The following is a 19,908-nucleotide window of genomic DNA, read 5'->3' on the forward strand; positions in this document are numbered from 1 at the left end:
AGATAAAATCCGATTGTTGTTAATTATGTAATAGTTGTAAGTCTTGTACTTTAAATGTATCTCAAGATTTTATAATGAGTGAGACCGTCTATTGTGTGATGAAAGCAACGATGAATTAAAGTTTTCCGCAAGTTGTTCATGAGGTGAGCCTGTCTCCACCTTGGTTGAGAGTAGTACTCAGTAGGTACTATATAGTTAAGGAGATGTCCTCTTTTTTCATTTGGATTATCCGAATAAGGTTAAGGCCCCATGTTACCGTTCACTTGATTTTATATGTATTAGGTATCTTAACGTTGACAAACTATACATGGGGATTCAAACGTGATTCATACGTGGAATTGGACGCATTAAGCTTAGCGACTCCCAACTAGGCCACCACTGAGCTCACCAAACATCCCCATTACTTTCTTGGTTGATTAAATTGCAGCACAAATTATATACAGTGAAATAGATTTTTGCGCACACCTTGGACATGAACAATGACTTGTTGGGAAACAGCCTCCGTTAATTTTGTTCGTGAAAATCATCATCATTATTATAAGGAAAGAATAAAGATTATACAAACTTCCGTACGAAATGCGTGTCATGAAAATGTGTCAATTCATTGGAACAGTAGTTAGTCAAGTAATCACCCTTAGATATAAATCTATTGATAGAAAAACAAAACAGCTCACCTTTGGAAACAGTTTAGCTGCAGAAAGAGATTTTCACGACTCTGCTAAGCATCTTAAGCGTTTGAATATGTGATCACATCTTGGAATTAAGAAATTTACAGAGCTCTCACCCACCAATCGCTTTGGACAGAGCCCCATGTTATGCACATTTCGATATCAGGTAGGCGCAGGAAGTGATATTTAACTTCTGATACGCTTAAGCCCAACTTTTGTTGACGTCAACCATAACTAACGCAAGTAGTTTATGCCCATCTAATGGCAAAAGCACATGTCTGGTGTACACTGGGAAGAAAAGATTCTTAAGGTCGACCCTTCAACCAGAAAGTTCGTACGGATTCGAAATAACATGAATGTTGACAGCAAACTGTCAGTTCTTCAAGGGGTTAGGCAGAGATGTAATAAACAAAAAGCAGCTCTAGCTTGATTCACAAGAAAGAAGGTTTCGATTGGATGCTGTGAATCTGTAAATAGTTGCTAAACAAAAAGAATTTTGGCACGTGTTAGTTAATCACTGAGTTGCTAAACAAAAAGAATTTTGGTACTTGCTAGTCAACCACTGAGTTTATATGGGATACACCTACTGCCCCCCCACTTAGTAAAGAACAGAAACCAGAAAGAACATATTCCGAAATAACTAATCTCCTGTATCCAATCCACCTCCTTATTCTGTCTTCAAGACATCTCATAACTATTTGGACGCATATTCCTGTAAGCTTCCTTTCTTTAAAGCTTTTCCAACCTTCCAGGATTATACAAGGCCAAGATTTGGCTGAACACAAGACATCAAGCCACCAATGGTGCCACGAACAGGAGCCAGTGAGGCTAACTAATTTCCTGCAAGATGCTTAAAACGAATGAATTCCTTTTCCAGATAAAATGATTTAAAAACAAAAAAACAAGGTTGTGTCTAGTTTATGCCCTTACTGATACAGGACATCATTTTTAAGTATTCCACTCCCTTTGCAGACCCAAAATTGAAAGCCTCTATGAATAAACAGACATTTTTATAAACTCACAATACCAACAGCCATTAGTGACCTCTGGTTGTGATCCACTAGAAGCACATTGTTATCCTACAGTAACAAGTGAATAGATTATGCTTCATCAAACAACTAGTGTACTTATACCAGCTGCCAAAATAGCCCACACAACAGAAGGGGCATCAAGATACAGGCCAGAGTACTTGCCATCTGAATTCGGTATGTCACCACATATGCAGTAAAACTTTAGTGCTCCAAGCCTTTGATCTTATCAAGATAGAACTGCATCTTTTGAGTATCTTGAGCTGAAAGAATAGATCCAACCACAAGTTTGTGCTGCTCAAATTTTAATTCATCACACTTCAAGGCAGCTGTTTTACAAGCTCTGATACTTCCTGATAAAAGGAAAAGAAAGAGGGGAATCATACAAAGGTTTCTTTAGCGGATGAAAAATTCGAAAAGGAAGACAGTAACATTGCTGATTCACTTTGTTATGGTAATGAGGATTCACTGTATTTCTTAAAGATCTGCCACTAAAGCTAAGCATAACAATTTATTTAAGAACTAAGCACTACAGTATAAGGAATAAAACCAAAGAGTCATAACAAATCATAGTAAAATATCGTGCACTGACAACAATTTTCCTATTTGATGTGAAAACTTCTTGCATCTAAGTGTGCATGACTTTTCACATGTTATTCTTGAAATATATGAAAGTGACTAATAGCCAAGTGCACTGGCTTAGCTATATCTTATTTTATTCTTCTTAAAGGGCCCATAGCCATTAGGAGGAAACTACAAGGCATCATCAGCATATCATAAGAGTTACTCTATTGAGGTTGTTTAACTCACCACTTAAGTCCAACAAATTAAAAATCACCGGGCAATCAGCAATACTCCTGACCATGGTAATAGCAGACCATACTTTTTGATGGTCCTCCCTCGAAGCTCTTATGATACAAAGCCTTGTAATCTCATTGACATACTTCACTGCAAATTACATTATGGAACACAACACAATAGTCATTTTCACCTTGAAATTAAAGAGAAAATTCCTATACAACAAATAACAAAGTAATTATCATTAGCAAATATTACTTACCTTGGAACGATCCAAGTGAAGAAGCCAGACCACACTCCCCAAAGTTCACAAGAATGCTATCTTTGATGGCTTTTGTAACATTATATGTGGTAATGATAACAGGATCTTTCTTTGCAAGTTCTTTATTCGGATCCAAGATAACCTCCAATGTCATATACCTATTTTTAAATCCCACCATGATCCTTTACCTGTTCACAACACATCATTTGGTATATCAAATATAAAAAGGAACATTCAGCAGCAAAACTATCATATGAAGCTACTCTAAACTGGGTTTGTAAATCCCAAATGTAAAAGACTAGTTAAGAAGCTGAAACATGCTTCGCATTGATCCAAACAATGTCGCAGCATGTTTCAGATATGAGTTGTAAGAATAGTTGTTGACAAACACAGAATATCAATAACAGGAAATTTATTTACACAGATAAATAAGCTGTGGAATATATATATATATATAAAAAGCTACATTTGCTGCAGCACCATCTCAAACAGAAATCTGTATTCTTATATTACTTCAATGATTTTCTTTGTGACCAAAAATAAGTTTTTTTCTTTATCTTGGAGGTATATATTATTACAATACTTACATACAAAAAGAGGACAAACTATTTCTATGGACACTGTACAAAGGATTCTGCTGCAGTCTTCGGACAGCAGTAGCAGGTCATGCATTAACAAAAACGACAGTGGTTGTACATGCTTTTCTCCATTCACTCTATCCTATGCTAACTCCAAAGCAAAGAATAAGCAGAATGTCTCCTTATTCACAATTGAGAGAAGTAGGCTTTTCAAGGTGTAGAATTTACTGGGATCCCTTGTCGTAGAGGTGAGCTAGGCTGGTCCATATTTGAACTTTGATTCATACATCCACACCTCTACCTCAACCACCAAAAGAGATATAGTATCACTATTCCAACTTTTATTCATCACTTGTAATACAATCACGAATGTAGATTACTAAACCCTCAATTAAAGACAGACAAACTCCATTTGATTGAAACAAATGGCAGCATAGATAGAGCTTAATCAAGTCCCCTATTCTTCAACCTCAATGTAACTATGATCTTAAAGAATTTAAAAAATTTCCCGGTGATGGCCAACACCAACCAAAAGGGAAAATCTTTACACTCTTCCTTCTTTCATAACATTAAGCCATTTGCATTTGGTTTGAAAATCCATGCTTAAGACCAAGCCTGTGCGATTATTCAAAACATCACACCATAGATCATCAATTTTATATTCCAACAAAACATTTCAACAGATAGAAATCAAGAAATTGCAGCCCATCCTTACAATGTGCTATAAGGGTAGAAAACCAAACTTAGCTAATAGAGAAGAAGATTTGATAAAGTTAATGACTTTGAACTAAGGCAATGTTTGGGTAGGGGATTTGGAGGTTCCAAGGGACTTCAAGGTGATGGGATTTCAAGATGAAGGGATTATGGGATGATGGGATCTTGAAGTGAAGGGATATAAGTGATGGATTATACAAATGACTTGTTTGGGTAATTTTTTTTAGTAAAGGGATTTAATTATGGGATTTTGCAAATATTTTTATTTTTGACAAAATTAATCTTCTTTTTTATTTTGCTATGAAATTACTTGGGTGAATTGCATTTTTTTAACTAAATAAATGTAAAGACAAAACATTTGAGATTGCACACCATAAACTTTGCAACAGTGTTGCTTAGAGGTACCGTTTCATTTTGGGATCCTAATCAAACCTTAGGTTGGTTCCATAAGGTGAAATGCAGCAAGGATCTTCATTGTTTCTCACTCTGAAATCCAATACCAGCAAGCCATGATACAACTTCTTTGATAAAGGGTCTCTGCCTGGGATTGGGATCTAGGCATTTACAGGCAACATCAAGTACCTCCAGAAGCTGCTTCTCATGATCCTTATTCCAGATGCACAGATATAATGGTAAAGCCAACGGTTGAAGTGTTACTGACAATTATAAAGGCAAGTATGAAGTACATCCATAAGACATTTCCAATTCATAACACTATTTTCTGGTGAGAGTAGAACACACAGAAAAAAGTAGGTCAATAGACCATTAATCATATAATATTTGGATGCTATAGTCTAAACTCTCATGACCAAATTCTAACCCTCCTATGCTTTATCTACTGAAAACCTGAACGTGGTGTGTAAATGGCAAGGTCAGGCCACCCAAACGCTGTTTTAATTACAAAGGTCAGGCCACTTTTCAAACCCATATAGCTCTCTAGATTCCCATTGCTCTGGACCTCCAAACCCGGATTCGAATTCAACCCATGTTCTGATGAATCCACCACATTGTCCCCAAAATCACTATAATTCACAATAGGCTGTCCTACCCAATATTGCTCTAATAACCTCCTGCCCTATGGACATAAGGACTTCAAGATTCCTTCAACCACTGCTTCACAGAGCTAGTCGAAGTGGGCAACACCATTTTGCTACATAAATCAGTCTAATCATATCCACTATCAAAATTCGATCACAGTGATATGCAATATATCATCAAGACAATCCAAATTTCTGAGATGCAACTCATCACAAGCTTGGTGTATATAATTCCAAATCTAAAATCATAAGAAATCAGGTACCTTGATTGGAAGATTTTCCTTCAATTTTGCAAAACCCAATCAAAATCCGAGACAGAGGAACAGTGTGTTCGTGAAATTCTTCAACCCTGATGGGTATTAAGGAAATCGAATTGGGAGTGAATCTGGAACAAAACCCTATAATAGAAACAGAAAACGAAAGCCCATAGAGGAGATAGAACATAGAGATTAGCTAGGGAGGAAGACGAGAGGCATAAGGAAATCGCGAGGTTTGCACCGTCGCCGAGAATTTCATGAGGTGGAATCAAAAGAAGGTTTCAAAATCCTTGAAGCAGAAAAGAGAGAAATCCAAACCTGATAGCTGGAATTGAGATTCAGCCTGAGATTTCAAAACCCTAATTCAGCTCGCAAAAGAGGGAAGAAGGAGTAGTCGGGTCGGTAAAGTGGTTACTGGTATAGTCCAAAAGCCCAAAGGAGATTGAAATATCCAAATGCGGAATTGGGCCGAGAATCTAGGCCCAACGTAAATAACGGTGAGAGCTAGACGTGGCAAGTAGTGGTACGCGTAGAAAAGTCAGAACGGAAGAAGAGGGAGAGCGTTTTTTGAATCGTTAAAAAAGTGAGAGAGACCCGTTATGCGTGGGGACAGAGGGGAGCACGTGACCGGTCCGTGTCACACTCACTCCTGCTGTGTCCACACACAGTTTTCTAGGCCCGAAAAACTTTGAAATATCTTCAGTACAGCAGCCGTGCCACGTGTATGCTGCAGCCGCCCAATAAAAAAACAGAACTCAATTTTTTTATGCCCAAAACACCCTACACTCACCTCCTGCACATGCTCGTACTGGCCAATTATAGCATACACGTGGCACGGCGGACGTACTGAAGACGCGCTCTGGAAAAATTAATATAAAAGAAAAAGGGGATAATACTTGGATTATCCACTTTTGTAGGTGAAACCCTTTTAAAAAGTCAAGTCCCACATGGAAATCGGGTCATTTTATAATAGGAGACGAGGAATTTACCCGCAATTTCACTTGTATTTCATTTGGGACCTTGGCGTTTAGCGAGGATTTGGGTTGGGTTGGTTGGGCTTTGGATTTGTTAGTATCCAGTAAACAATCGTCAGTACTACAACGTCAACTACCCCCTCGTAATATACCCCACTTTCTCTCACTCTCTCTATCTATAAATACCTACCCCCACCCCTCACGTTTTCTTTGTTAGTTTGTAAGGAATTTTGGATTAGAGAGAGAGAGAGAGAGAGAGTTTGAGTTTTTTGAGAGCGAAGGAGAGAGAAGGCGGAGTTGGTGGTGGCGGTGAGCTCGGATTCTGTAGCTTGGTTGCGTCGTCGGAGCACAAGTAAGTCTTTCTCTCTCTCTCGGTTCTATGTTTTCCGGTATTTCTCGTCTTTGAGCTTTGGTAGTGCTTTTGGAATTTTGGATTGTTGCGGAAAAAAGTGTACGAATGTTGTTTCTACGTTCATACGTTCATGCATGTTTCAGATCTGATGAAGAAAAGTTTGTGTTGCTTTGAATTGTTTGATGTAAATAATAGGAGTTAGGAATTATAGCTAGTGTGCTCTGTTATGCGGATGAGCATGAGCGGAAGTGTTTGGTTTCTGAACGAAACCGAATTTTTCAGCTACATGTTTGTGAAGGAGCTTCGTGTTTTCGTTTAGAAATGAGATTGAGTTTTTGTGTGATGTAGGAGAGATGTATGTGTGAATAATGTTTTGCGTTTAGATTGACGATCCGGAGATATATGAATAGAAAAGTAATTGTTAGGTTGTAGGATGGAAGAAATTGGGGCTTTGTAGTAATAATATGCCAGAATCTAGTTATTAGATAGAAAATTTGGTATGTAGTGCAGAGAATAGTGTTGGGATCTGTAGAGTCTAAGAGGCAAAGACCTCCGACTGTGGAAATTGACTTTTTGAGCTGATCAATTCGCAGTTGCAATGGAGGTCAATGGGAAATCTGTGGTAGCAGCACCTGCTAATGTTATTTTTCTGTCGACAATTTTGGGACGGGATGGGTCAATGTCTGTTCATAAGTGTGACTGGAAGTGTCAGAATGAGCATGTCTGTGGGAATATGTATCGCTGCAAGGTGACTGGACTCACTCACATCTGTGACAAGAATTGCAACCAGAGGATTCTGTATGATAACCATAGCTCTCTTTGCCGGGCAAGCGGGAAGGTTTTCCCCCTTACACCAGTAGAGGAACAGGCAGTGAGAGGGGTCCGGAGGAAGCTTGAGTCAGAGGCCCCTGCTGCTGCAGACAATTGTTCCTTTAAGCGCAGACGGGATGCACAGCTCCATCCTTCTCCTTTCGAGAGATCCTTCACTACTGCCAGTCTGATCTGCAGCAAAGTTGGAGATGGCATGGACTTGAGCTAGAGAAATATAAGATAAATAAATGACTCTTATGCTTACCTTAATCTTGTTCCTTTGAAATCTTTTCTTATTTTCTTATTATGGAACAAATATTGATGATGAACTTGATGAGTACTTAAGTGGTGGACCTAATGTGTCCTGCCCGTCTGTAGGAACTATCTATATTTGTAGTCCCTGTTTACTGCAATTTAACTCTTCCATTAGCTTGACATTGCAAGGGGGTGAATCGGGGGGCTTTTAACTGCTTTCTTGTATTTAATGTTCCATCTTGCTTACTTTACTGGTCTGGATTCTGGGTTTATATTTGGTACAGTGTACATTCAGGTTATTGTTGTTTGTATAACTTATTTCATGGTTGGACTCTGACTTGTAATTGTAATCCCATTAATTCTGCCTACCCAACTCCCAATATCTTATTCAATTTGGATCTTTTTGTGACGATTGTGTTACAAAAGGCAATTCATTATATGTAACTAAAGTTTATTTTATTCAGTACTATCATGGATTTTGCATTGTTATCTGGTGCGATGTAATGCTTTGTTTTTCTTCTCTGTCTAGTTTATTACAGGTTACAGATAAATGATCAGGTTTCCATTCCTTTATTTGTTTCATTCATCTTATATTTTTCTTTTAGTCCGTTTATTTTGATTTATCGATCTGAATTCAGTGTCGCTTTTGCAGGGCTTGAATCATGTGCTATGAAGGAATGATAAACTATGCTTGTTTATATGTAGAAATTTTATGATCTGGCTTCTAATGATGTTCTTTTCCTTTTCTCATGCAGGTAATTGTATCGCTGCTTGGAGAAGAAAGCTTTTCTTAATGATGCTGATGAACCTACCTGCCTGTTCTAAGCATACATTGTACGACGGATTGCATCTTGATTCACGAAGATGTAGTTAGGTCAGTCAAGCTGTTGAATTCAAGGGCTAGTTATGTAGCCTGTTCTAAGCATACATTGTACGACAGATTGCATCTTGATTCACGAAGATGTAGTTAGGTCAGTCAAGATGTTGAATTCAAGGGCTAGTTATGTAGAGCAATATGATGCAACATGGTAACTCATCAATGCCTTCTACCTTTGCTGGTTGTCTCTCTCCATGACTGGCTCCGGGATAATGACTTCAATTTGGCTTGTGCAAGTCTTCAGTTGCACAGAAATGCATCAAAAGTTGAAACTAGACAGAATGTAGCGATATGCCCAAAAGGTTATTCTAGAGGAAATTGCACGTCTTAAAATGGTGGAAAGCCTTGTTGTGTCTTGTACATTTGCTCATGGTGCCAAGATTCTTTTATTACTTTGGCTTGATCAATTTGTATACATTGTAATTCACAGAATTCTTTCAGCTTCAGCACTGGTATGCTGTTCATTTTTCATAAATATAATGGATATCAGTCAGAATTTGTGTTTCCTGGTAGCTTTTCCTTTATGTTCGAGTCTGTTATTACTCTATGATCACTTCTTATAACTTGTAAGTAGCACAATATATGAGCACTGATTTTGTGCATTGCAACTCCTAAATCAGTCACTGATTGTTTCTAGTGCTGGGGGTTGGTGAACAACACCCTAATCACAAGTTGTATCAAAGTTTGGCAAGTATCAAATGATGTCCTTGAATACTTGGTTCTTACCTAACCCACTACAATTTCATTTCCCTTACAAATTCATGAAAAAAACTGGATGAAGGTCACAAATCACAAATGGAGAAAAGGTTTAAACAAAAAAATTGGTTCAACAACTTACCGACAAAGTTTCGTCCGCCACTACATTTCATCGGCAAAAGGTTTAAATTAAAAATTTGTGGAACACTTTCTCCAACGACAAATTCATTAGCACTGCTTCAATTTTTTTAATTTTTAAATGTTCTCAAGTTTGTATGTGATTCTAAGGTTATAAAATGATAGTGACCCGATCGTGATTCTATTGAGAAAGAAACAGAGCATTTAATTTCCATGTTGTATATCTCGTATTTGTGAAAGAAAGGAATTGCTTCTCAAAATTGGCCTTCCAAGAGAAACAAAATACTAAACCCAAAAAGGTCATCTTGCGGCTAAGAGTTTCTGCACACCAACGTAACCCCTTTGGATTTGTATGCACACAACTCCTTCCCTCTTAGATTCTTCAAGATACAAATATGCTCACATAGTCACATATATATTGATCATTTCCTGCCATCATCAACTCCTTTTCTTCAAAATCAACTCCACCTGAAAATCTATAATGTCATCTCAAACTTTCCCATGTTTCGTTTTCCTCCTCTTTTCCATTTCCTTCTATTCAGCTGACTCCTCCATATTCTCCATCACAAACAACTGTCCATATACCATCTGGCCTGGCACATTATCCGGTTCTGGCACGCCTCCGCTTCCGACGACCGGGTTTCAGCTGTACTCGGGACAGAGTGCAAGAATTGATTCTGTTCCGGGATGGTCAGGGCGTATATGGGCTAGAACTGGGTGCACATTCAATGAGCTGGGAGTCGGAACATGTCAAACAGGTGACTGTGGAGGAAGGCTAGAATGTGATGGCAATGGTGCCACCCCACCTGCTTCACTCTTTGAAATAACCCTTGGCAAGGGCAATGACAAAGATTTCTACGATGTCAGCATTGTTGATGGATACAATCTGCCTCTTGTTGCCACCCCTCGCGGCGTCTATGGTGCGTGCAACGCCACCGGATGTGTCTCGGATATCAACAAAGGTACCTAACAGTTATTTGCCCCCTACATAGTTGTACATACAAGCTAGCTAGTTTACTTGGTCACCAAATGAATGCTTTAGTTTTTGAAATGAAACAGGTTGTCCGAAAGAGCTTCAGGTGGTGGGAGGCGAAAATGAAGGGAATGTGATTGGATGCAAGAGTGCCTGCGACACATTCGGTTTGGATCAGTATTGCTGCAGTGGACAGTTTGCTAACCCAACAACATGCCAGCCCTCCTCTTATTCAACCATTTTCAAGCGAGCTTGTCCCAGAGCTTACAGCTATGCTTTTGATGATGGCACAAGCACTTTTACATGCAAGGCTTTTGAATATGCCATTGTTTTCTGCCCCAACAGCAAAGGGTATGCTTTTATTTTCCATCCCCTTCCTGTAGCTAATGATCACCAAAGAACCGAGTTTTGTTTCTAAAATGAAAACAATTTGTGATGCAGGCCGAGTGAATCGAATAGCACGTTGGCACCTCCAAGATTTGAAGTGCCTGGCACTGGGAAGGTTGTGCGGGTGGCTTCCTCCTCAGACATGCTTTTACCAATTCCGTCGCTATTCTTTCTTCTCATCCTGAACAAAGTCTTTTGAGACTTGAAAAGCAATACTGCAATTTGCCAACAAGAACCTCACAAGTGCCAACAAGAAAATTAGTAAAGAGTGAATCAAGGGCAAGGGAACGTACAGAAACATCGATAGACAAAAAACTGAAATTTTTATTTAGAAGAGAATTTTAGTGTGATACAAATATTCGATGAAGGCAGGCACAGTAAGGTTCCTTGTAATGTAGTCAATTACTAGACTACTAAAATGTAAAGTGAATCCAAGCAATGCAGAAGAATGTAAATCACTAGGTTGTATTAGCCAACCTACAATACAAACTTGCATCTAATCAGGAACAATGGCCTCTATATGTTAAACTTTCACTAAATACTCCAACAACTAACTCCTATGATCCCGTACAAGATATTATAAACAAAACTGTATCATTTTTTGTTCTTGGGCTTCTTGGAAACTTGAGTTTTCTTTCTTGCTTTCTTTGGTGGCTGTGGCTTCCCTCCTGCAGGCTTATCTCTCTTCTTTACAACCCTCTGTATACAGATACACGGATATGATATAAATAAAATAAGCAGGCTGAATCAATTCATCATAGATACTTCGAATCACTGAAGGTTCATTTACCCCAGCAATAGAAAAAGAAAAAAGAAATCTTAAGGTTGAGAAACATACCGATGCTTTGTCAGCTTTCCCTTTGGTTGTCCCATTGGTTTGTTCTTCAGTATCCTCATTCTTATCAGTTTGATGAGGAGTTGCTTTAGGAACTTTGTCAGCCTCATCTTCGGAATCAAATAAGAAACCCTCTAGTGTTCCTATTCATTTAAAATATCAAAATAATACAATGTTAAGGAAATATTAACTGTTTCAGAAACTATCAGTACAGATAAAACAAACTAAAAAGTAGAATTCACAAGTCTCAACCTTCAACCATTGTTTCAGCTTCATATGTTTCTGGTTTCAGCTGAATGAAGTCATTCATGATAGCTTCTATCTGTTCAAGTAATAAACAATTCAGAGTAGAATTAACATCCTTGATAAAGTTCCCATCTTGCCTCTAACATAACAGTAACATAATTGTTAACCAACCTTTGCCTCGGACGGTCCAAAGCTAACCTGAAAAGGAAGAGGTAGTGTCATGTCACAGAAATATAATGATTAGTCTGAACTCTGAAGTGTTAAAATTGATTTCATGAGTAAAGATGAGCAAGAACTCTAACCTCCACAAAGCACGAATAAATAATTAAGGACTGATACCCAATGTTAAAATTTCTAAATGGAGACGAAAAACTTACAACACAAAATGTCCTGGAAGGAACTATCGTTGTTTTGTAAATGGTTCCTGTGATGTTAACCAAAAATAAACCAGTCAGATGGAAGCCACTTATACAGAAACATGCAGACCAACAAGTTATACAGACAAGGCTTAACAACAACATGACAAAAACAGAGATGAAAAGAGGCATAGAATATGACACCAATATCAGAGAGCCAAAGTATATTGACTATTGAGTGAGACAAAAGAACTCTACATTCTTTTCTCAAAATCATTTAACAGGTCCATCATCAGTTCTTGGTTTTTCTTCCTTACACAGTGCACAAAAACTTGTGGAACCTTAAGGCAACATTGCGTCTATCATAAAGAGATGATCAAATAGTAAAGTAGAGGCATAATGGATCATCAATTCATCATTAATGCAAGAACCAGGTTAATTTGAACAAAGCGTACCTTTTAAATCTAAGCACATCTCGCTATGCCCAGATCTAGAATCTGAAACTACTACCCGTCCTACAGCACCCATATCACCACTCAAATCTATGGAGTCCTTTTCACACTCAACAAGTGCCTGCACAAATAGCAAAGCTTTTAGTTAATCACAGGCTCCCCCTTTTCTTTCTCTCAGAGAGAAAACAAAACACACTGCACCAGCACCCCTCAGTAATGAGACATGCACTAGTTTTTTGAGATTTTTGTAAAGTACTTGGATGATGAGGCAAGCAAACAGCAGAAGTCAAATTATTTCAGCTAACATTCTTAACATCTCACAGCTCACTTGTTTGTTCAACTTTTTCATAAACTTTTATAAGGAACAATAACTTGCCAACTACATATTACCCTCCCAACATATTAACTGTAGCTGTAACTCATTCTGACTGAGAGACTTTGAAAAAGTTTCAAGTGAAGGAACATTGAAACAACACCCTTTACCCAAGTTATTCAGTGCTGTACCTTTGTACGATGGACTTTCTCAGAGAGCACCAACGGCAATGTTGAGGTGGATACCTGTAAATTACATATAACTTAATCAACTCATTTGCAAAAGATTATGTAGGCAATTTTTAGTGCTTCTATAGATTATACTTACACGTGGTTCAATCTGCTTGTCAGAAGCTTCTTTCTCTGCCACTTCCACATCGCCACAAATTCCTGCACCGTTATCAGATCATATACTATATGCATATAAAACAAATATGAAAAGAAAAAATGTAAAAGAAGTAGGATTTGTAGTCTTATCCGCTATAAAAATGTCAAACTATCTGTTAAGTTCTATTGAACTTCATTACTGGTTTTATTCCTTAATTTGACTAGGAAAACTTGTATATCACTATATCTACACTTTATCAGAGCCATCCAGCCAGGTCCATGGAAGTCGGATTTACCAGCAGATCCCCAATTCATACCTTCTTTTTCTTTGCTATCTATCTTTTTCTTCTCTTTCTTGGGTGACTGGCCTTTTCCTTTTGGACTTTTCTTCAAAGATTTTCCTTTTGTAGCCTGTTTAGATGGAGACTCTCCACTACTGCCCATAAGATCTGCATCCTCACTGTTACCTATTGATTGCAGTTGAGACGTTTTAAGGTCAGAAGATTCTCCATCATGGATACCATCCTCTCTGGGAGGACTGTTTTCAGGATCAGAATCTGATGACAACGCCAAAACTGAATCATTCGGTTCCTGTCAAGCATAATAGTTTTCTTGACATTAGCATCAATAATGATAGCATGTATGGTACAAATTGAAGCACACAATACTGACAAATTCCACTCAGCCAATGCTTTTTAAACAAAAGACTATCAGTTTTGATTGCGAAAAACTATGGTTATAGACACTAGAAATGATAGCATGATATTGAAATGATGATCAAAACTGTCATTAAAAAGCAATGCAAGGCATCATCCACCAAAATATAAAAACAAGAGGAATCTGATAATGCTTACATGAGTCTTTGAAGGCTTCTCAACAACGGTCCTTGTTTTACCTTCTCTCTTCTTGGATCCGTCTGACTTCTTCTTTTTCTGGGGTATATCTTCTTCTAATTTTTCCCCTCGTTTCGGAGACTTGCCTTTCAATCTCTTATCAGATGGAGACCCTGCAACACTTTTCCCAAGAAATTTACCGATAACTTCATCATCATCATCTTCATCGAATCCAGATGATTTATGAGGAGATAGTTCTGGGCCATCACTGTTATCCTCCCCCGAATTAAGTCCATTCAATGAAGACTCAGAATCTGAGGACAATGACAGTACTGACTCAGTTTTTGGGACCTGAAAAAAAAAAAAAAAAAAAACACACAGTAAACATACCCTTACACACTCGGCATCCAAAATAACTCAACAAACGTTTAACCAAAACACAAACCTGCAAACTACAAAGAAATTACAACCCAATAAAATGCCTAATCTAGTAAGTAATCTTGACCAGTAATATCCTCCAACAATCAAAGTATGCAACTTTTACCCCAAAATAGACAAAAGAATGATTCTTCTTACCTGAAAAGTGCGCAGCCAATCCGGAGACCCCTCCCTGCTCATCCCAGCTACTTCAAAGCACTATACTTTGATTCCAAGACCAAAACCCAAAATTGCCTTTGTCCTTCCCACACCTTGAATCATAATAAAGCTTCAATCTTTTACTCCAATTCACAACAATATCATGCAGGTGAAAATTGCATGCAAATATGAGTGTGCCCAGACGGCGTTTGTGATAATGCAAAGTACAGATTAGACCAGGCAAAACGGATCTGAAATTTAAATTCAGTGAATTGAAGAGGAGGGAGGGAGTACCGGAATAGAGAGGCCGATGCGAAAAGGCTCCTGCTTTGCTTGAATTTCTTGGCTCTTTGAAAGAATTGACTGACTATTAACTATTTCACTTACCCACCAAATAAAAATAAAAACGCGGGACTTACGAAAGTGGGTTTTGGTGTTTCTCCCGGCTATTTATTGGTCACTGTGTTTGTGCTTTTGCCCTATTGTCTCTATGCTCCTAATTCTTATTAATTTAGCACTAACCTTACCTTCCTGATTTATTTTGTTTAAATCACATGTCTTTGAGATGTGATTTCTCATGGGGACTTGTAAACTTCAAAATTGTTCAATGAGTTCAGGCAATTTAATAACTAGATACTTCAATTCAATTATCTTGATAACGAAACTCGATAACATTTTTACAAAAATATCATCATGTATTGAGGAAGAGTGTAAAAATTTTAATTCGATAGTATTGAGTGATTAGTAAATACAGTATCACTTGATATATAGTATTGAGTGAAATGTAATGCTAAATGCAACATCACCCAATAAAGTATTGAGCGAAATCTGATTACTGAGTAAACTAATAAGATTAAGATACTAATAACAAATTTCCATCGCACGATATCAAATGCATCAAAAACATTAATCAATCCTCTTTTTTTTTTTTTTTTTTTTTCTCAATCAAATACGAAGGAAATCAGATTTAGCTATGGCAAGAGGCAACTGTAGGGGGTACTGACCTTTCGGAAGGGGTTAGCCTAGCCGTAGGTCAGTGTAGGACTCAAAAAGTTAGGAGAGGTTGAATTTACATATTATTAGAATAGAATAAAAAACCAAGGAGCCCTCGTTATCCATAGAAAACACACTCCGCCCTACTAGTATATACTCTCTACTACAAAACCAAGAAGAAGTAGAAGAAAGAAGCCCCAAATTTGATTTGAGGTCAAATAAAAAATGGAACAAGGAAATCGAGGCACCATGGTCTCCATGCTTCCCCAGCAGAACCAAAACCCTATAGAGCAGTTGCAGGCTCGCTTCAAGCACCTCGAGCATGGCTTTCGCGCCTGGCTCTCCAAGCAGTCCGTCCCCGTCGAGGCCGCCATCGTCACCGTCACCAGCGGCGCTCAGGGCGCCGCTATCGGCGGCATCATGGGTACTCTCACCGGCGACATCTCCTCCACCCTCCCCACTCCTCCGCCTCAGGCCGGCGGCCTCAACCCCCAGACCATGGCCTCCTTCAAGCAAGCTCAGGTTCTTTTATCTCTCTATTGTCATTTTCTGCTTCAATTTTGGAATTGAGATTACAAATTAGGGCTTTGCAGAGGTAAAGATTGTTACTTTGGTGTTTAATTGTGACCTAGTTATGGGAATTGAGTTGAATTAGGTGGAATTGTGTTGATATGTAACAAGGTGTTTGCTTTATAGGCTCTTGCTGGGGGTCCATTGATACAAGCTCGGAACTTTGCTGTGATGACGGGTGTCAATGCTGGGATATCTTGTGTTATGAGGAGACTGAGAGGAAAGGAGGATGTCGAGTCGAGGTGAGCTCATTGTTCACTTTTATGACATGTCAAATGAATTGGGTTTAGGGTTTTTGAATCTAAGTGTGATTTTTATTCTCTGATTGCTTTAGTGAAGTATTTTAGGCAAGGACTGTCGCTAATGATCATGTTGAATGGTTTGAATAACATAGTTGTCTATTTGTTGATGGGAACTGTTTTCTAGCACAACTCTGGTATGTGCATTTGGGGCGTCCTTGTGACTCTGTCAAATAATGAGTTAGATAATCGGAGTGTTTGGTTTGAAGCAGTCACTATTTGCCTTTGCGTGTGTATATGTGTATCACCATTTCTCTCATTATAGATACATGTTTTGTTATAGCTTGATGCCTAGGAGCCTTTTATTATCTTATCATTCTTATGAGTGTTGATAACATATTGAGGTTGATCTTTTTCCTGTCAAATGTAAACATTCTCTGCATTCCTTTTTTGGCAATGTATAGTAGAAAAGATATTCATTAAACAGTGTTCTATTTTTCTTCTTATGTGCTCAATCCACTCCGTTCTCCAGTAAATCACATCTCAGGGGAAAGAAACGGACTTTAAAATTCTGTCTTGATGAATAAACTCTCAGACAGAATTCTTTAGCGGTTAGTTATCTGGTTAATGCAGTGAGGGTTAGTTCTGATTTCTGGGCTGTTTGGCCCAGTCGAGGCCGTGCCACCACTCCCCAGGATTTCATTATCCCCTCAACAGTTTGTTTGTTTTTTATGTTCTCAGGAGGTCTTCCATATTTGTGCCTTCTTACCTTTTATCTTTCCAGTGAAAAAGTATATTTTTTTCTTCTACAGATATACTATCCTTCAACCGTCATATTTTCTTCCATTTTGATTATTACTGCAATGACAAGTATTATAGCTTTTATTTTAAGTCCAATATTGTTGGTCTTGATTTTTGGCTACATTTTTCCCGTGTACTGCAGCATGGTGGCTGCTTTTGGTTCAGGAGCCCTGTTTTCATTGGTGAGTGGTTTTGGTGGCCCCAATCAAGCACAGAATGCACTTACTTCGGGACTTTTCTTTGCACTTGTTCAAGGCGGACTTTTCAAGGTGAGCCTCAAGTATATTTATCATTTCAATAGTAGCTGAAGAGTAAAGAATGTTTATTTGGTGTCCTTAGCTACACATAATTGATGTTAAAACTTAAGCTTGGGGACACATCAATACAAACATGTCATTTTGAAGACAAGAGACTGCTGAAATTGTAGAACTAACATGTTTTGAACTTATAACATCAAATATCACTGAATCTTAAGTGAGACACATCTTAGGTAGTACTTCTTTACTGCATGTCTATTTGCATGAGGTATAAGGGTTTCTAAGTTTGAAATTTATTTTAGTGAGCTGGCGATTTATATGCTCGCTCTAAAAACACTTTTCACATTGTTGTACAGTTGGGACAAAAGTTTTCCAAAGTACCATCTGCAGATAAAGATGTTTACTATTCTAAAACAAGAAGCATGTTGAGTAACCTTGGCCTCGATCAGTATGAGAAGAATTTCAAGAAAGGCTTGCTAACAGACTACACTTTGCCTCTGCTGAATGATAGGTAAGTAGCAGGATTTTCAAGTTCTTTATCACTCACAAGTCATTCATATGCCCCTTATCTATAAAGTATAAATCATGTTACTTGTAAATGCTTCTAATGGCTTCCTGTTTGCTGTGTTGTTTCAGTGCTCTTAAGGAGGTGAGAATCCCTCCCGGACCAAGGCTTCTCATTCTTGATCACATTCAGAGGTCTGACTCATGCTCCCATAAACAATTATACTGCCGCTTGAAACTTATGTTTATCTCAGTTATGACGAATATTTTGTTTCAGGGACCCAGAGTTTCAAGAGAAGCGGAAATATTAGTAGTTGAACAGCCTATTGGGTCATTAAGGTTGCCATGCCTTCCAAAGAAGAACGTGTTTATCCAGTTGAAAAACTTTAGAGTAAGGGAGATATGTTTTCGAGTTGAGATAATATCATTTTATTATTAGCTTTAACCTTTACATTTTGCTAGTAAGTAATGATTTGCATATTTTGGTTTTTATGGCGCTCTCAAAAGTTCACGAGTTGCTTACCACCAAGTTTGAAACGGAATCCATTCAATTGCATAGTTTGGAATTTGAATAACAGATCGCAATAGTGTTAGTGTTGAACTGTTGATGATGATATGGGGCATAAATCTTGAGATTATACACCTCTTTCTCCAAGTAGACTGAAATGTCAGAAGAAAAAACAAATAGCTAGTGTTCGTAAATAAATATGTAGAAAACGACTTCTTAAGACAACCTGGTAGTTATGACCAAAAAAAAAAATAACCTGGTAGTTGAAACTTTGCTTTGAAATTATCGTGGGAAAATATCTAAATAATTCCGTCAGTGTGGTTCATAAACCGTTTTTTTTTTTTTTTTCCGGCTACTGTGCTACATATGACAAAAGCAAAATGTTCTACAGATGCGGATTAAATTCGTCGGCAAAACTGGCATATACAATTTTATTCACTTGGGCCGACGACCGGCAATTGACTCTCACACTATATACAGAGATAATTGACTCTCACACTTACGTCGATAAAAAGTGACGTACATATATATATATATATTTTTTTTGTGAGCACTTTAAGCGACGAAATTTCTTCAGCTAATGTGTCATTTGTTTATTTTAGCAAGTACTTAAACTTAAGTTTGGTGCCCTTAGCTATACATAATTGATGGTCAAACTTAAGCCTGGGGACTTTTCACTAAAATGTATGCTTTTAATCATTTACCATAACCGTTCTGTGGAGCGTAGAAGAGAAGGCATATGGTATGAACTTTTTAATTTTTTTTTCCTTTTATTTCTATGAAAATATGGTATGAACAATGATATTCGTATATATATTGGTCTCATTACGTGTAGTCAGTTTTGTTTCATAAGGTTACACATGGGCTGTATAGTCTTTGTGGTATAATATTGAGAAATGAGAGATGCAGCTTCTCCTTCACATGTTCTCCAACTCTGTCGTTTTTGTGGGGTTGCATATGCTCCAATCCAGATCCAGAAATTGCTACAGATGGAAGATAAAAGTTTGTTCCAAATTCCCAACTTTGGTTTCTCACCGTCTATTTTCATTTTCAGTTAAAACTGCTGTAATTCCTCTGCTTCCCTACTGCAATATTGAATATTGTTTCTCCATTGCTTTATGGCCGAGGATGATCTTTGTTACTAATGAGTAATCGTTTTCGATCTTCTATACTCATAAAGTCAATGAGTTAGTTTCAAGGTGCTTCGTAGACGTCATTAGATTAGATGGGCTTCAAATCAAAACTCCAAAGTCTAATTGCTTTATAACCTCCCATTCTCTTACTTGCTCTATGCT

At 37.9% G+C, this 19,908-nt stretch overlaps 5 protein-coding genes across 9 annotated transcripts; 3 read left to right on the forward strand and 2 right to left on the reverse strand.

Moving 5' to 3' along the window:
- Positions 1–1,098: 1,098 nt before the first annotated feature.
- LOC133717209 (probable ribonuclease P/MRP protein subunit POP5) lies at positions 1,099–5,806 on the reverse strand. 4 transcript variants are annotated; one of them, XM_062143884.1, is made up of 6 exons: positions 5,661–5,805; positions 5,349–5,483; positions 2,757–2,944; positions 2,507–2,644; positions 1,862–2,049; positions 1,099–1,508 (listed from the first exon to the last, which is right to left on the reverse strand). In XM_062143884.1, the coding sequence occupies exons 3-5, from the start codon at positions 2,932–2,934 to the stop codon at positions 1,901–1,903; spliced, it is 465 nt and encodes a 154-aa protein (XP_061999868.1). In that variant the 5' UTR covers positions 2,935–2,944; positions 5,349–5,483; positions 5,661–5,805; the 3' UTR covers positions 1,099–1,508; positions 1,862–1,900. The 4 variants fall into 4 exon arrangements, 3 of the variants coding, with proteins under 3 accessions (XP_061999868.1, XP_061999869.1, XP_061999870.1); XR_009849458.1 differs by having other exon boundaries at positions 1,150–1,508; positions 1,599–2,049; XM_062143885.1 differs by lacking the exon at positions 1,099–1,508 and adding an exon at positions 1,662–1,747 and having other exon boundaries at positions 5,661–5,806.
- A 617-nt stretch (positions 5,807–6,423) lies between these two features.
- On the forward strand, positions 6,424–7,913 carry LOC133715306 (uncharacterized). The gene is made up of 2 exons (XM_062141749.1): positions 6,424–6,668; positions 7,262–7,913. The coding sequence occupies exon 2, from the start codon at positions 7,267–7,269 to the stop codon at positions 7,705–7,707; it is 441 nt and encodes a 146-aa protein (XP_061997733.1). The 5' UTR covers positions 6,424–6,668; positions 7,262–7,266; the 3' UTR covers positions 7,708–7,913.
- Positions 7,914–9,765: 1,852 nt separating this feature from the next.
- LOC133713865 (pathogenesis-related thaumatin-like protein 3.5) lies at positions 9,766–11,019 on the forward strand. The gene is made up of 3 exons (XM_062139894.1): positions 9,766–10,406; positions 10,504–10,768; positions 10,859–11,019. Exons 1-3 carry the CDS (start codon positions 9,926–9,928, stop codon positions 11,001–11,003), a joined length of 891 nt encoding a protein of 296 aa, XP_061995878.1. The 5' UTR covers positions 9,766–9,925; the 3' UTR covers positions 11,004–11,019.
- Positions 11,020–11,108: 89 nt separating this feature from the next.
- On the reverse strand, positions 11,109–15,171 carry LOC133713864 (DNA-binding protein BIN4). Of its 2 annotated transcripts, XM_062139892.1 has the most exons (13): positions 15,036–15,171; positions 14,742–14,854; positions 14,556–14,610; positions 14,187–14,479; positions 13,650–13,923; positions 13,334–13,395; positions 13,198–13,251; positions 12,697–12,814; positions 12,263–12,309; positions 12,057–12,083; positions 11,892–11,961; positions 11,643–11,782; positions 11,109–11,503 (listed from the first exon to the last, which is right to left on the reverse strand). In XM_062139892.1, the coding sequence occupies exons 2-13, from the start codon at positions 14,781–14,783 to the stop codon at positions 11,399–11,401; spliced, it is 1,287 nt and encodes a 428-aa protein (XP_061995876.1). In that variant the 5' UTR covers positions 14,784–14,854; positions 15,036–15,171; the 3' UTR covers positions 11,109–11,398. The 2 variants fall into 2 exon arrangements, with proteins under 2 accessions (XP_061995876.1, XP_061995877.1); XM_062139893.1 differs by lacking the exon at positions 14,556–14,610 and having other exon boundaries at positions 14,187–14,516; positions 15,036–15,170.
- A 685-nt stretch (positions 15,172–15,856) lies between these two features.
- On the forward strand, positions 15,857–18,597 carry LOC133713866 (chloroplastic import inner membrane translocase subunit HP30-2-like). Its single transcript, XM_062139895.1, has 6 exons — positions 15,857–16,256; positions 16,431–16,546; positions 17,487–17,613; positions 17,958–18,112; positions 18,238–18,300; positions 18,383–18,597. Exons 1-6 carry the CDS (start codon positions 15,960–15,962, stop codon positions 18,414–18,416), a joined length of 792 nt encoding a protein of 263 aa, XP_061995879.1. The 5' UTR covers positions 15,857–15,959; the 3' UTR covers positions 18,417–18,597.
- The last annotated feature ends 1,311 nt before the right edge of the window (positions 18,598–19,908 follow it).

The sequence above is a fragment of the Rosa rugosa genome, chromosome 6 (assembly GCF_958449725.1).
Source record: "Rosa rugosa chromosome 6, drRosRugo1.1, whole genome shotgun sequence".
Lineage (NCBI taxonomy): Eukaryota > Viridiplantae > Streptophyta > Magnoliopsida > Rosales > Rosaceae > Rosa > Rosa rugosa.